The sequence below is a fragment of the Rhagoletis pomonella genome, unplaced genomic scaffold (assembly GCF_013731165.1).
Source record: "Rhagoletis pomonella isolate Grant_MI unplaced genomic scaffold, Rhpom_1.0 Rhpom_scaffold_00002, whole genome shotgun sequence".
Classification (NCBI taxonomy): domain Eukaryota; kingdom Metazoa; phylum Arthropoda; class Insecta; order Diptera; family Tephritidae; genus Rhagoletis; species Rhagoletis pomonella.
In genome coordinates, this window is record NW_023458556.1 from 70,043,428 (window position 1) to 70,058,760 (window position 15,333).

Genomic DNA, 15,333 nt, shown 5'->3' on the forward strand with positions numbered 1-15,333 from the left:
GTTCTGAGCATTTTCGAGTTCTTTCGTGAGTACTGAGTACTTTGGAGTACACACGTTAAACTCCTTTTTTCTTTCATATACAACCCGTCCACCCCATCTGGAGGGAAATGAAGGGGAATGTTTATTTTTTGAAAATCGCAAAAATATGACATACCAAATCGGGGATGCTCTATCTTTTGATGGTATAAACGACTTCCGGCTTCGACTAGAAGTGGGTTAAACTAACCGGAAGTCCATCTTTTTTTAAATTAGACATATGTACATGTTTTACTACTGATTCAGATTCTGAGGATAAAGATGCGTAACTTTTGTTTGAAATACATATAACATTGGGTCGGTAACATCGGCAATGGTGTTTAACTAGGGATTAATGTAAACCAGAGTTGGTGAAATCGGCCCTAAATGGCCCTCGAAAAAAAATTAATTACTAAGACGGTGCTCTATCTTTTGGCCGAATTACCGATTTACGGTTTCGACCGTAAGTGGGTTAAACAGACCGGAAGTGCATTGTTTCAACCCGAAGTCTATTCCAGAAAAAAGTTTCTGACAAAAGTTGTGTATTTTTGTGCGCCGTATCCGAATCTGTGGCAAAGACATGTACATACATAGGTCGTATTAAAAAAATGGACTTCCGGAAGTCGATAATACGACCAAAAGATAAAACGTCCCCGACTTGGTGATTCATATTTTTTCATTTTCCAATAAAAATATGTTCGTCCATTTTAGAAGTACAAGACGAGTTGAAGTTCGAAGGTCAATTGGGGGTTGAAAAAGGCACTTCCGAGAAAAAATTTGCAAACAAAAGTTACGTATTTTTATCCTTAAAATCTGAATCAGTAGTAAAAATGTGTATGTCAAATTAAAAAAATTTTACTTCCGGTTGCGCTTTTCAAAAAATTAACATTTCCTTCCATTTTAGAGGGGGTGGACGGTTGGTCTAGGGCACCCTTTATAATGATAATGCTTAATGTACATATGTACATACTATGTATGTATATTTAAATTCATTATTTATTTTTTTATCAACTCAACTGAGATATTTTCCAAAATAACATCGACCCTATTTTATCCATTTAAACCACATGAAAGTTTCTATGTAGGTGACTTCAACTTGTTGCATACCATGAACCTTCAACTACATATATGTATGTATGTATATTACAGTGAAACCTCCATAGCTTTAACACCGCCGCTGTCGCACAGTGTTCTCTCCCAAGTTTTTTGAAATTATACATACATATCTTAATCGTAAATCCTTTTTTGTTTGTATAACTTGTGTTTGTTTTTGAACTTTCTAAAAAGAGAAGTATTTTGGCTAAGCAGATATTTAATTTTGAATGATTATAACTTTTATAAGATAATATTTATTTCACTATGATCCTGTAAAAACAAAGCAACCTAACTATCGATAGAGCTATCGATAGTTTTGTTTTTTTCGAGACTATCGTGAATATTGATAGTTTTTCTGAAAACTATCAAAACTATCGATGGTGTGACTATCGATAGTTTGACACCTCTACGCGATACCGACTAATCGGGTGAAGGTATTTATCATTTATTTGGTACTTTCCTATTTTCTTACCAATTTACCAAATTTACTTTGAAATGTAGATGTTAAAGATTATTAGTAAAAAAAAGTGTGAGTACCGGTCCGTCAGGTCTTGAAATTAGACGAATGTTTTGGAGAATTTTATGTAGTTTTCGAATATATAATTTGATCTTTGCGCGCGACTTTGCAAATATATGTAAATCTTGAATTTCTTAATTTTTGATTTTCAGCTTCTTTTTGCATAATTTCGCAAAAAGAATTTTTCGAACAATGAAAAAATCTCACCAAACATTGGGAAAAGGCGATTATTTACACCTAAGTCATTTTATAGTATAACCTTTGTTTTCTGAGAGTGGAAAGCAGGAAACAAAAATTAACCAAAATTCCATCACATTTAATGACTGCGCCCATATTTTTGGTTAGTTTTGGACGTTATAGTACTCCAATCTTGCCCATATTTTATATTTCGGTTTTTCTAATAAAATAAAGACTACACACTAAATTTCATCGAAATCGGATGAAATTTAATGTTTCCGCCCACAAGAGTAGACGGCGGGAAATTATTCCATCTTTATAAAATTTCATACTTCTCTATTTCTAAGTAAAACTTGAGCACATGTAAAGTTTCAGTGAAATCGGTGCAGGTGTACTATTATTTCCACCTGCCTCCATATAGTCGAAACACTGTCGTGTCGCTATTACGCAGGGCCAGGGTTCAAGCCTGGTTCAACCCAATATCAAAAAATAAAAATAAATGTCTAATAGCGGTAGTCCCTCTGCAGGCAATGAGAAACTTCCGAGTGTATTTCTGCCGTGAAGAACAGCTTCTCATAAAAATACAATCGCCGTTCGGAGTCGGCGTAAAACTGCAGGTGCCTCCACCTTGTGTAAGAACAACAAGGCGCACGCCACAAATCGGAGGAGAAGCCCGGCCAAACACTAACATAGTGAAAGCGCCAATCAATTATTATTATTATTGTACATATTTATACAAGCGAAGAGTGAATTATAGCTACGGTGACCATCCGTCCTGTATTATACGGGACAGTGCTCTGTTTTGACCCATTGTCCTGGTAATTTATTTATTTTATACGGGACGCCAAATGTTCTGTATTTCTTTTAAAGTCCTGTATTTGTTGTCCCGTATTCGGTGTTTCGACGCCTTAATAGCTCATTAAAATGGCATGCCTATGAACGAGTTTTAAGTGATGTTGGTATATGATCCTAATTTTCTCCATAAACAGTTATTATTTTCTAATCTGAATGCCTGTGATTCGAATCGAGGAATACATACAGTGACCAAAATAGAAATTAGGACTCGACATTTTAGTAAGTTTTGGCTATATTTCCTTGATTTATTTAATGTTTAGTATTTATTTTTTGAAAGTAAAGCTCCTTTCCTAACAAAAACCATATAATACAAATTTTCAACTTTGTGCAAAAAAATATGAAAATTAATGTTGAAAATTTTCACCGAAATTTCAATCTTTTTAATTACAATCTTTAGAAAAAATTTGGTTTGCAGTTTTGTAACTCATTAAAATTGAGTATTATAAAGTGCGAGTGGAAAGTGCTGCTCATTTGCTTCTCTTTAAAAAAAATGATGGAACATACTAACTTTATATGAAAAAAATGCGTAACACCGTCAACAAAAAAAAAAAATTTGCCAAAAATTAATGGTAAGCCTTGGCAACTTAAAGTTGCACTTTATTATGCTAAAATTTAACAAATTTTACGGGGTACAAATCTTGAGAAAATTATCCTACAAATTTGTTATGTTACTATAAGGATACTGTTTCAGGGCTAATACATCTAGGATCATTGAAGAAGGCTTTAAGATCTGTAAGCTGTTGTGGAACAAATTTGAAAAAATATTTTTTGTCCCGGATTCGGCTCTCATAAATATGGTCACCGTAATTATAGCAAACAATTGATGGGATAAATAAATAAATTGTTTGGAAATTTTAAGGAAGTTCCTACCCGTATTAACAAAGTCTGAAATTTGTTTTCCGCTTGATAACTTGTTAGTTTATTTAGAGCTTACGCGGACAGCTACTACGAATCTTTCTCCTTATTCTGTAAAAGTTTTTTATACGCAAAATAACCACACATATATTTGCGCAAATACAAATTGGTACAAATTATATTTTTTCGAATTCTTATTCGATTAGGTACATTTTGCGCATTAGTTAATTAGGACTTGAAAAGTCGGTATATCGATAACAATCCGGAATCCCTATTTTAAAATTTTTTGGTTTGTAGAAATTCAACATTCACTTCTCAAAAGCTTGACTGTAGTGCAGTGTATATGTTGTATGACTGGCGGCACACACCAACGAAAGTATAAAAGTGAATATAGGCCAATTCAATTACTTGTGGGGCTTCCTCGCCTATGCAAAATATTCGCAAACTGGTCTCACAGCTGGTGGTTTTACTTTCAGTGGGGCATTGGCAGCGCTATGCACATTACATATCTCACTCGTTGGTAACAGCAAACGTATTTGCGGCAAAGAGTTAAGAAATGAAGCAAAATACAAACCAGCTTACTTGTAATTCATTTAGGTGTGCACCCTGTTCAAAGGCTACAAATGCACATACTTTAATAAGTAGTGGTAACAAACAGACTTTCAATGTTTGATAAAATTATTTTTTAACGTGATTTCTTATCTTTAAATGTTTTCTTTTTTTCAGGTATTCTAAACAATCTATTCGAAGGCCTTGCGGACAAGGATGAAACTGTGCGCACGGCCATCAAAAGTTCGCTTATAAAAATATTAGAAACACATCCGGCGCGCGCCACTGACATACTTGTGGACTATCGAGGAAGAAACCCCAAGTTGCCAGAACAAACAGTCATCACATTGTTAAAGTGAGTTTGTATATGTTGATGAAATTATTTCTAAATGTGTGTTTAACGCAGAATTCGAGTAAGTCGCCTTGTCTAAGCCCCGTTTGTCTCGAATGGATAGATACTTCCCAATTTGAACGGAGTTAAAATCGAGCTCAACTCTACTCTAATTATCCGTATTAGTTTTGAAGGAATCCCATATTTAGACCTGGCGGCGTAAAGGCAGCTTCCTCTCGTGCTATCAAATGCTGTAAATTCCACGAAGAATCGGTCATAAAAGGGGTTAGTCTTTCTTACAATGTCGTCGAGAGGACTTTATTCTGTGGAATCGGGTAAAGTACTTCTTCGGGGATTTATTTTATGACTTAATCTCGCTCAGCAACGAGTTTTTTGCCGCCGACTTTGAACAGCCTCGCTGGCATACAAACGGCACCAAAACGTTTCGAGAAGTGTTCCCTCCATATTTCAAGTGTTATCCGGACCTCCTCAATACTCACTGTCGTAACGATTGGTCGTGGTCTGGTTTTGCAACCAACCACCTCTTTAGCAGCAAAATCATAACTTTTGGACTAACGTATCTATTAGTATATATATATCGGTCGCCCCTTCTCAGGCAATGGCAAACCTCCGAGTGTATTTCCGCCATTAAAAACAGATTCTTATAAAAATACAATCGCCGTTCGGATTCGGCGTAAAACTGTAGGTCCCTTCCCTTTGTGTGACAACATCAGGGCGAACACCACAAATCGGAGGAGAAGCTCAGCCAAACACTAACATATGTTTAGTAAGCGCCAATCTATTATTATTATATTGACTACCTTTCACACTGTTTACAAACCTCGTTTAACTCATCGATTTTAGCCCGATTGCTATCAGATTCTGACACTGATCGCCTGGCCTTTTTCCTACAAGCAAACAACAATCGATATTGTTTCTCAATCCCCTCATTCCTCCACGCACGAAGGGAACCCTTTATCCAATTGAGGTCAATTGTTCTCTTACTAACCTCACTACTAATGGCATTGCAGATATCATTTATACCCTCATCACTTACAAGCCCGAAACCACCAATAAAGACAGGACATACTTTCCAGTTAAGCTGACATGCCGAGTTTATGAAAGAAAGGTGTAAAACCGACAAACCCCCAGGACTGTTCTTGTTTTTTGGCAAACATTGGACTTCCGTCTTTCAAGCATTTAAATTGGGCCTTTTCGATAGCACTCCGCAGGACCCTTCCCTTGGGGAGGTCCCTGGGACTGACCCACGCCCTAGATTTCGTGTTTAAATCGCCCAAGAGTAGGGCGTTTTTACGCCCTTCCAAACAAAGCATTAAACGATTTACTTCGTAGTCAAACAGATACCTGTTCAACGTAGGAGGAAAATATGCCTAAACCATAATAAAATTTTGAAGAAGATTCGTGGTCTTAGCCACTACAACATCAAAAATTAGAGTTATACCAGATCATCTTCAAACGAATGTTTTGTTTTCTGCCACCAATAGCTACCCCTCCGTAAACATCAGCTCTGAATTTTGAAATTAATTAACTTATGCCCTTCTTTAATGTCCCCAAGAAGAAAAAAACTCGTAAAGGACCACTATGTCAATATTGTTACGACTGAGAAAATAGTTTAGTTATGTCAACTAAAAATGTTTCTCTCGACACATGATTTGGTTATAGTTACATTATTTGGTTATGGATACCAAATCCTATGGATACCACTGTGTTCTGAGTGTGATTCATTAAAAAAATCTATATAAGTAGTCTCTATTTAAGACTCTGGCAGTTAAACTGTACGCGCTTTATTGTCATTGTGATTTTGATTAACGATAAGTCTCTCATCTACCTTTGTTTTTAATAAATTCCCCAAAGCCTTTACCGTAGGCTTCTCCGCATCAATGCTGAGCTTAGTAATTTGTTGACTCAACAGTTTTTCTATTTCACCGGTTCTCTCCCATTTAGTACCCTCGATGACCTGCCTTTCTCTTTCCCAGCTGGGGCATTTGTTTTTATTAAACGGCAAGTGACTGTTGCTTCCACATAAAATGCAATTCGGGTTTGTACTAGTACACTTATCTGTGCAGAACTTCTCCTTGCCACAGACTTACACGAGAGTTTGGTATGCCCTAGACGCCCACACTTAAAACATTGTTCCGCTACGGGGAAAAATGGTTTACTCTAAAATCGAGACGAAAACTTCTGACAGTCCGGAATAAATAATGGACAGACTGGGAATGAATTTGTCATTGTTCAACAGGTCTTCTAGTAATTCTAGCGACCGAAAGCATTGAAATGTCCGAATTAGAAATGGGCACGGGCCTAAATTTTCAGGCCCGGCCCGACACGAGTGCAAAATCAACTTTCAAAAACGCGCACGATCCCGCACGTTAAGAATTTTAGTTGGGCCCGGCCCGGCCCGTCCCGGCACGACGGGACACGTCCAGCCCGGAAATAAAGAGCCAACTTTTATTGTATGTATACATATGTACATATTTTTAATTTTGTGTTTATGTATGTATATTTACTTATGCGAATCAATTTTTTACATCAAAGATTTTTATTATATATTTTCTGGGAGTGGAAGTGGAATGTATTTTATGTACAGATATGTAAACAAAACTACTAAGTATCTTATTTTTTCTATCGGTTTACAAATATTTGTTTTTTGGTTTTCTCTTATCAAAAGAGTTTTAATATGTACTATTTTTTTTTGTATAAAAACAAAATCTTATCTAAATTTGTAGTATTAGCAGCGGTCTTTTTCGTGCTTATTCGTGCTTTTATGAAATGCCCATGCACGCACAAGTTCGTGCTGACAGCAAATATTCCGGCCAGTACCCGCGTGCTTACGCAGAGGCCCGCCGGTCCCCTGCCAAAAGCCCGGCCCGTGCCCATCTCTAGTCTGAATGAATACTCCCTAAGATTTCGTCGTCAAGAAAATCCAGCGGTACCTCTTTTATGACCCCGTAGGTTTCCAAAAATCTTCGCGGAATGAAGGCCCTAATGGCCGTGTACTGCAAGTCAGTGTTAGCCAAACTTGCATCTTCAATTGTATAAAAAAAATTGTAGAGACACCTACCAATCGCCACAATATCTTTTAGCCTTTTGACACATAATTTACGAATTTTACCAAACAAGAAAAGTCCATTTTTAGCACCCTTACTTTTAAAACCAGCACTTTTAGAGGTATCCATAAGGACCGTATCACCCTTAAAATCGCATTTATGCTTCGGGCTTTCATAACTGCGATGGCTATCCGGAAAATTTCGTTTACCATCCACTTTATTGCTGGAGTTGGCATTCTTACTTGTACTCGCTCTATTCGCATTAGTGCAATCCGCACCCACACTACCGCTAGCATTAGCATTAGAAACATTAAAACCTGCACTGACAAAATCGGAGGAGACAGGCCATCCCATTTTATTTGCCACGAATGTATTATTACCACCTGAAAACACATCACTAGCCTGTACTAAATCCACAAGCGAACCTCCCTTAACAAGCATGCCTCTGAACGGTGGAAGCTCTTTACAGCTCACACTCTCACTTGAGTCACTAAAATTTTCAACTAAATTATTCATTTCGAATTTAAGGAGTTAGATGCCCTTTTCTGCCTTGTTTTACTGGTTTTGCCCAAATTGGCCTGCGCGTTTTTCAAAGATGCGCACGTCATTTTGGACACTCGACGCCGAAGCGTCCGCAGTCTTAAGAATAAGAAAAGAGATTCCACCGTCAAGCAACTTACTCACAAGTCAAAGTTAAAAACACACAAAGCTGCTTTCTCTTAGCTGCAAAACTAAATTTATGCACAAAATTCAAACATAAATTACGCCACACAAACTTCAATTTAACTTCTTAATAGAAAATAGCTTCACAAATATTATTGAAAAAACTACAGTCACCACTGGGCTGACGAATATTCCACTGCACTCCGAAGTTGATTCGCTCACTTTCGATGCTACGCCAAATATAAAACCGTTTTTACTCTTCGGGGGTTTTAGGTTTTAGCCGTAGCTTAAACCACTTTCCATGTTCACTGAGCAACACAGCACCCTTGTGCGTTGCTGTAACATCTCTGTGTTTGACGGGACGGGCGGCAAGTGACCTTTTTATTTCAGTAGCTTGAATTGACCCAGTCGGCAAGGCAATGAAAGTTTGTGGTTTTTTACCCTTGGGGGGATAAACAGTTCTGTTTAGGACTGAAGCGTACTGTGACTGAATAAAACCAAGTTCTTTGTATTTAATTTTTACAATGCTCTATTTTAATGAAATGTTTCACCTAAAATTAGGTTTACACTACACAGTGGTCTTGAAGCAACCATAGCTATAACTAAAATGCCAACCAAAACGGCTTACATAACTGTCTTTGTACATAATCATAGATCAAAATTTCGTTGAAAATAAAATTCCATCTGCTCCTATGCTTAAAATATTATAAAATGTTGATCTAGAACTTTCCAAATCCAGTTATATAATCGCGAAGGTCTATGGTAATATAATTATAACACTTTCTTATATAAGCATAAAATATTTTAACTTAGTTATTCAAGAGATAATATTACATAATTGCATATTTTAATAATTCTTATTGCATAAATTTTATAAATTTACAAAGTCAATATAAAATATTATTTTATATAAATTCATATGTATTTTGATGAAAATTCAACGACAGTTTTTTTTTTAATTGATTATATATTTAGGGTCGTCAATCGAATTAACTTTATAATTGAGCCAAAATCTTAAAAATACGCCATGAATGGATTCTCCAGCTTGCTCCGACCACATTCCGAAGCTGTCGTTGCCTAAAAAATGCAGACAATGTTCCAAATGATTTAGAAGCACGTGAATTTTTAATGTTTCCGACATTTCTGTGCTTCGGAAGGCTTTAGCGAGTTTACTTACATGATTTTTTAATTCTGACCCAACTGACAAAGCAGTCAACCCATTGGTGGAGTTTTTTTCACTCAATACATTTAAGGTATGTGCTCTCCCTTGTATAACTTTTGGATGGCTGGTTGCCCGAGCAGTGAGCCAGATATAACAAGAGCATGAAGTTGTTCTTGTTTCTTTTGTCGAATCTTCATAGTTAGGCATGTTTGGAAGAGGCCGCGTTGCATTTGGTATATCCTTATCTCGGTCACAGAGAACCCTACGACATGTACCACAAATGCCTAATGGGAACTTCGAATTGGTCAATCTAAAATTTTCACTAACGTATTTTTTAATAAGACACTCCAATTTTCCGGTTATATTAAATTCTGAAGGTTTTGACGATCCGAATTTAATCTTTCTCCCACAAGGCGCGCACACTTTAAATCTGTTCTCTTCGTGATTACACTTATGTTGCGGATGACTTATAGAAGACATGATGTGCAATCAAATAGCTTACACCAGAAATATTATCATCGAGAAAAATACTATCTGTTTTTTTTTACACTAATATACAAAACGATAACTTTAGAATACTCTGTTGAACAAGAAATACTAACAATTGCAGTTAAATTTTTTCCAAATTTTCATTTGACAATATTTTAGGCATAGGAGCAGATATGATTTTAATTCCAACTGCATAATGGTGTATGGGTGCCTTCCAAAACAGGTATGCAAGCAGTTTTGGTTGGCATTTTAGTCATACCTATCATTGTTTCAAGACCACTGTGAATAACGGCGTGAAAGACTTGGCAAACTTGTTTTTACTGCACGATTTAGCCATAGCTATTTCTTTAAAATAATGATTGAAAAATGTATTCTTAGATCTTCAGTTTCCTCTTTGTAACACTTTATCTATATTACAGCTATTTGTGATCCAGAGATCCGTTGCTACTGACGCAGAAATTCCCGCCTCTTTGAAGATGGTTCTTATCCCTCCTGCAATGACCGAACGTGATGCGCTTCTCGCCGAACCCCTTGTAGTAATAAATAAATTATCCAAATTTTTTCTGCGGTCTTCCCAGAGGGCAATTAGCGTTCTCACTAAATCAAGCATTAAATCTTCATTTTCAGTTTCCTTTTGAAGCAGCCAGCCAGACTGCTGTTGGAATCTTGAATCCCCCTTGTCCTCAAAAGTTCCTTCATTTATAGTCAATAGTGTTGAGTCACGTACTCTTCTACCATATGCCAGTAGCAATAGGATGGAAGTATGTCTAGACACGGCAAATATATTGTTTTTATTAAATTCATAAGTACGTAAATAATTAAGGAAACCTTCTATTTCCCAGGTAATTGCCTTCTTAAATAGTAGACGGATTAGCAGCGAATATACCTCCTAGAACTCTTTATTAGCGGATGAGATGAGAGTTCCTCTAAGCGAAGAGGGTTTAAAAAATTTACAACCACAGACCTGTTAAATGCTATCTATCTTGGCGCTAGTAGTAGTTATGGTTCCGTAAAGATGCCACAGGTACTTTGCCACTGAGTGTGCCTCTGGATTATCCATCAAAACATTATTCTTGCGAGCCCAGCTACACCATCTTGACCATGCCTGCTGGTAGATCTCAAGTGTCGACTCTCTCCATGATGATTCCAGAAGCTTTAGCTCTGCGTCCATTCTTCTATAAACTTTTCCCAGCCCGAACCTTCCAAACCGCCAACTTTAGGTTGTCTACACCCAGTGGAGGCCGGTTTGTCTGTAGGTCGATCAAATTCTCTGTTAGGCTTGGTATGTGAAAAGGTTTGTACCACAACTATTCGTCGAAGAGCAAGAACCCAGAATGATCACCCTGGCCTGTGGCCTGTACAATCAAAAAAAAAAAGAATCCAGAAAGCATTGTCCCATACTGGCGCCAGATAACAGCCCTCTTTTTGCAAGTGCTGAAGTATCCGTGGAATGAGTGCCGGTGGAGGGAGAATCCCACCTAGCTTGCTTTTCCACCGCATGTTGAAAGCGTCGGTAAATTAGCTTTGGGAATCCGTCGCATCCTCGCTTACATATGCGTCCACAACTGCAGATCTTTTTGACGCAAAGAGATATATCTCTGGAGTGCCGAAAAGTTGAAAGATCATTGACAAGCATTCTCTTCTGAGGTGCCATTCGGGAAGAGCTTTTGCCCTCGATAAGCTATTCCGTTGTATTGACCTGGAACGTGACGGGCAATCAGAAAACAGTTTTTCCTCTCGCAAAGGAGAGGAATTTTCCTCGAAATTTCTAGAAGACCCATTGATTTGGTGCCTCCTTGCTTCACGATGTATGCTACGCCCGTTCGATTGTCTGTTTGCAGCATCACTGTTTTCCAAAAAATTTTATGGAGCCCGAACGTTGCAGTTCCTCGTATACAGTCCATAGCTCCTTCATGTTGATGTGCCACGTTTGTTGAGGTTGAGTCCAATTGCCCCATAAGTGATGACTGAGAGTTCTCTAACCACCATGTCAATTCTCTCCGCGCAGCTTCCGGAATGACAGCGATATTTGCAAAGTGAAGGCGATCGAGGGGTACAACAAAAGACGCAAAGTTAAGTTTCCCCAGAATAATGTTGGCATCTTTCCAGCTCCATTGACTTTTCTCTAAGAGAATCAGCAACGCGCTTTTCAGTTGCGCCACTTTGCCCATGATAGACGTTTTGTGTTTTTTATTGTACTCCAAGTTACTCCCAAATATTCCAATTCTGTTGTTGCGACCATAGACGATTTTCCTTGGTTTATCTGCCATCCTAAGTCGTTTAGAAATTTCCTCTCATAATGAGCCTGTTCAATCAGAGTTTGAGATTCCTGATGGATGAGCAAAAAGTCGTCTAAATGGACTAGAAATCGAAGACCTTTTTATCTCAATTGATGTGCTAGCCCAAAAGGTAGGCATGTCATTTCGTATGTTGTGCCATGATACGTCATTGACAGATAACGTCAATTTTTTTGTATATCGGTATATGGAAATATGCCGTGGCAACATATTCTTTCCCTAATAATTTTTTCGCCTCTTCTGGAAGATTATTTGGCAGATATTGAAAAGCAATACCCCGCTGAATTAGCCCATTTGATAGGGCCGCTAGTGTCAAATCAAATCTTTCTAAAAGTGACACTGCCTTCCACTTTGACGTTATTTATGCCAAAAGGCTATTAACCTTCAAGGAGCTGAAACCCGGATATGCCTGAAACTTTTTTTGCGATTCCGCGTATCGGATGTTATGCCAACCATCTTGACATAATCTCTGACATTCTACTCCGTACTTAACAGCTATCGGATATGCTTTTGCAATTCGTTGCTCTTGCTCAGACGTTGCTGGAGCGAAGTTGAATTCTACGCGGTCATCAAAACCTTCCGTGTTACTATCTTGAGAGGTGAACAGATTCAGGTGCCCTTCCGGTTCTATAGCGACTCGTGCCTGCCACCATTACTTAATCTCTCTTAAAGAAATTCTGATTCTTCATCTATAGCGCTGTCGCCTGGCGGATCAAAATCCTGGATTTTGTTGAGAAAGGTGCTGATTACTTAGAATTGTCTTAATGTTTTCCCCATGGTCAGATTGAATACTTATGAGTTTGTTAAACAAAAACATTTGCTGGTTGAGCACACTTGGCAGCAGCTGGAACTCTTCGATCCCGGAGAGTTGCGAGAAACTGGAGAACAATCAGAGCCACCAGGCGTCGGCTCGGAACATCGATCACGTTTAGAGTCAGAGTGATAACGCTTCGTATCCTCCGTACATAAATTATTTGCCTCCCCCCTCTCTTCCTTGAAAGGGGCTTTTGGCTTTCAAAAACAAACCGGAAGCAGTGTCTGTACATTTGGTAAAGTTGAAGCAGTTATAATGTTAATCCGCAACCTAAATATATACATATGAACGATTAGTTAATGGTCTCGCCTAATAGTTAAAGAACTACAATATGTATAATTGTTTGGATGCCGCAATACAAATATGTATATTAGAGGGGTTCATAAAAACACTCTTTTTGGAAATTCATAAACGCTACATCAGAATATTGTTATTTGTGATAAAAAAAAGAGGCACGTATTTTTTTATTTTTGAAAAAAAGTTTTTTTAGAGTCGCGCTGGTCGGTTTTTTATAAAAACGCTGATGTTCTCAATTTTTTGTTTTCGTGACATGTTAAAATGCAGCTAAAAATGTATTTTTTAGATATAATTACTCTGGTATTATTGGGGAAGATTCCCTAAATTATACATCTGTGTGGGACAGTTAGAATGGTCTTAGTTCCCAAAAATATGCAAACGAAAAGACACTAGTAAAATTAAAACGGGTTTTAAGGGTTTTTGGGGTCGCCGATTACGTATCTGAAGTCAATTTTTTAAAATTCAAAATGGCGGATCCAATATGGCGATCAAATCAAAAAAAACTTACTAAAATTAAAACGTTGATACTGAAAGTTTTAAACATTGTCAAGGATTGAAACTCGTTTCCAGTGGGTTTCTGGGGTTTCTGATTACGAATCTGATGTCAGATTTTCAAAATTCAAATTTATGTATTGAAAATTAATATATATTCTAAAATATATATAAACGCATATAAGACGTTAAATTAAACAGAGATAAGACAGGTGCATAAAACATATAACATATACACACACTATGGTATGTTAACAAGGCTCACAATCACTTGTTTATATATTATTGCAAATATATAGATGGTTCATACATTTTAAGAGAAGTCATTATAAAGAATGGACATGAAAAAAACTAGTCGATTATGTTTACTCACCACTTGCGTAAAGCTAACTGTAAATGTAAATTAAGTATACACATTCATAGGGTATTTTGTCGTTATTAATTTCGCGTATCTACTTTTTTGCAACTTCTACGTATTCTTCGAAATATATTCGGCGAAGTGTGAGCTTGCGGAGAAAATTTTGTGCAAAAAGCGAAAAAAAGTATGTGTCTTTAAGCACATTCGGGCGCTGAGTTTTATAATGCAACGAAGACAAATGGAGTCCAAGATGCCTTCAAGCTAAAAATATTGGACAAGCTCCTTGGTTTTTGTTATTTTTTGGCCTAATATATACTTGGTGTGGCAAGCCATCTGCCACTGTGGCACGAAGAGCAAAAATGTATTATCACGGGCTCTAAAAATCAAGTATATTATATGAAGAAGTGTTTGCAATAACGCTGGCTGTCGTTCATAAAGCAACATAAAGGCTCAGTTCTGTTCTGATGCGATTTAGCATTGAGCCATTACAGCCCTCTTGCCATGAACTGGTATGTCAAATATGGGGTAGATATTGTTCAAAAGGGCCACAACCCATCAAACTCTTCACAATGGCGACCCGTTGAAAATTATTGAAAGAAAATAGTTAAAAACGAAAGAAGAAATCTAACACTAGTAGCATTTCGAAATTAATTGGCAGAGAGCAGCAGATACCTTCACAAAAACGGGTGTCCATAGCTTAATGAGAGGGCTCAAATGTAAATGGCGCCATTTTGTTTATAATGAAGATAATTGAAAAAAAAAATTTTTTTTAATGTAGTAAGCTTAATAAAGAAGATGGTGAAACAGAAACCTTTTTTCTTAGGTTATGTAATATGTTGCTAGAATGATTTTCGGCTGACCAAAATTTTTCGTGTCCATTCTTTAAAATTATTTTTGAAGTTGCTTCTGCTGATTTTGCGCCCAATGGTAGCAGGTATAGAGTTCCAAAATCGAATAGCATTGATGAAGAAAAGTCTTGTGGAGTTCATAAGTTTAAAGACAGGCACAATTAGGTCATAAGAACGCACAGATTTTGTAAAGATCAGTTTTTCTTAAAGGAAATGTCGCTCCTTTGAACTCAACAGTTTAAAAAGATAGATACAGTTTAAGGCTTTTGAGTAATCAGAAATGTCACATCCTAGTAAACAAGACCTCCAAGCGGATATATGGTCAAATTTCCGTATTCCATAAACATAGCGCGTAACATTATTAAATAAGGTATCAATTTTATGAGAACACCTGGAGTCGAACTTGCTGTATATCAACTCAGAATAGGTAATAATAGGCAAGATTAATTGA

At 37.2% G+C, this 15,333-nt stretch overlaps 2 protein-coding genes across 3 annotated transcripts in view; one reads left to right on the top strand and one right to left on the bottom strand.

Annotated features, from left to right (window-relative positions):
- The window catches only part of LOC118734029 (maestro heat-like repeat-containing protein family member 1), a 145,886-nt gene that overhangs the window by 90,351 nt on the left and 40,202 nt on the right, over positions 1 to 15,333 (top strand). Inside the window, exons 1-2 of one of the 2 annotated variants that reach the window (XM_036463717.1) lie at positions 4,010 to 4,161; positions 4,241 to 4,418. In XM_036463717.1, coding sequence (XP_036319610.1) covers positions 4,071 to 4,161; positions 4,241 to 4,418 — 269 coding nt within the window. In that variant the 5' untranslated portion in view covers positions 4,010 to 4,070. Of the gene's footprint in view, positions 1 to 4,009; positions 4,162 to 4,240; positions 4,419 to 15,333 lie in introns of those variants that run through there. The other variant, XM_036463718.1, reaches the window with a different exon arrangement.
- LOC118734030 lies at positions 9,074 to 10,056 on the bottom strand. Its single transcript, XM_036463719.1, has 2 exons — positions 9,303 to 10,056; positions 9,074 to 9,202 (listed from the first exon to the last, which is right to left on the bottom strand). The coding sequence occupies exons 1-2, from the start codon at positions 9,765 to 9,767 to the stop codon at positions 9,140 to 9,142; spliced, it is 528 nt and encodes a 175-aa protein (XP_036319612.1). The 5' UTR covers positions 9,768 to 10,056; the 3' UTR covers positions 9,074 to 9,139.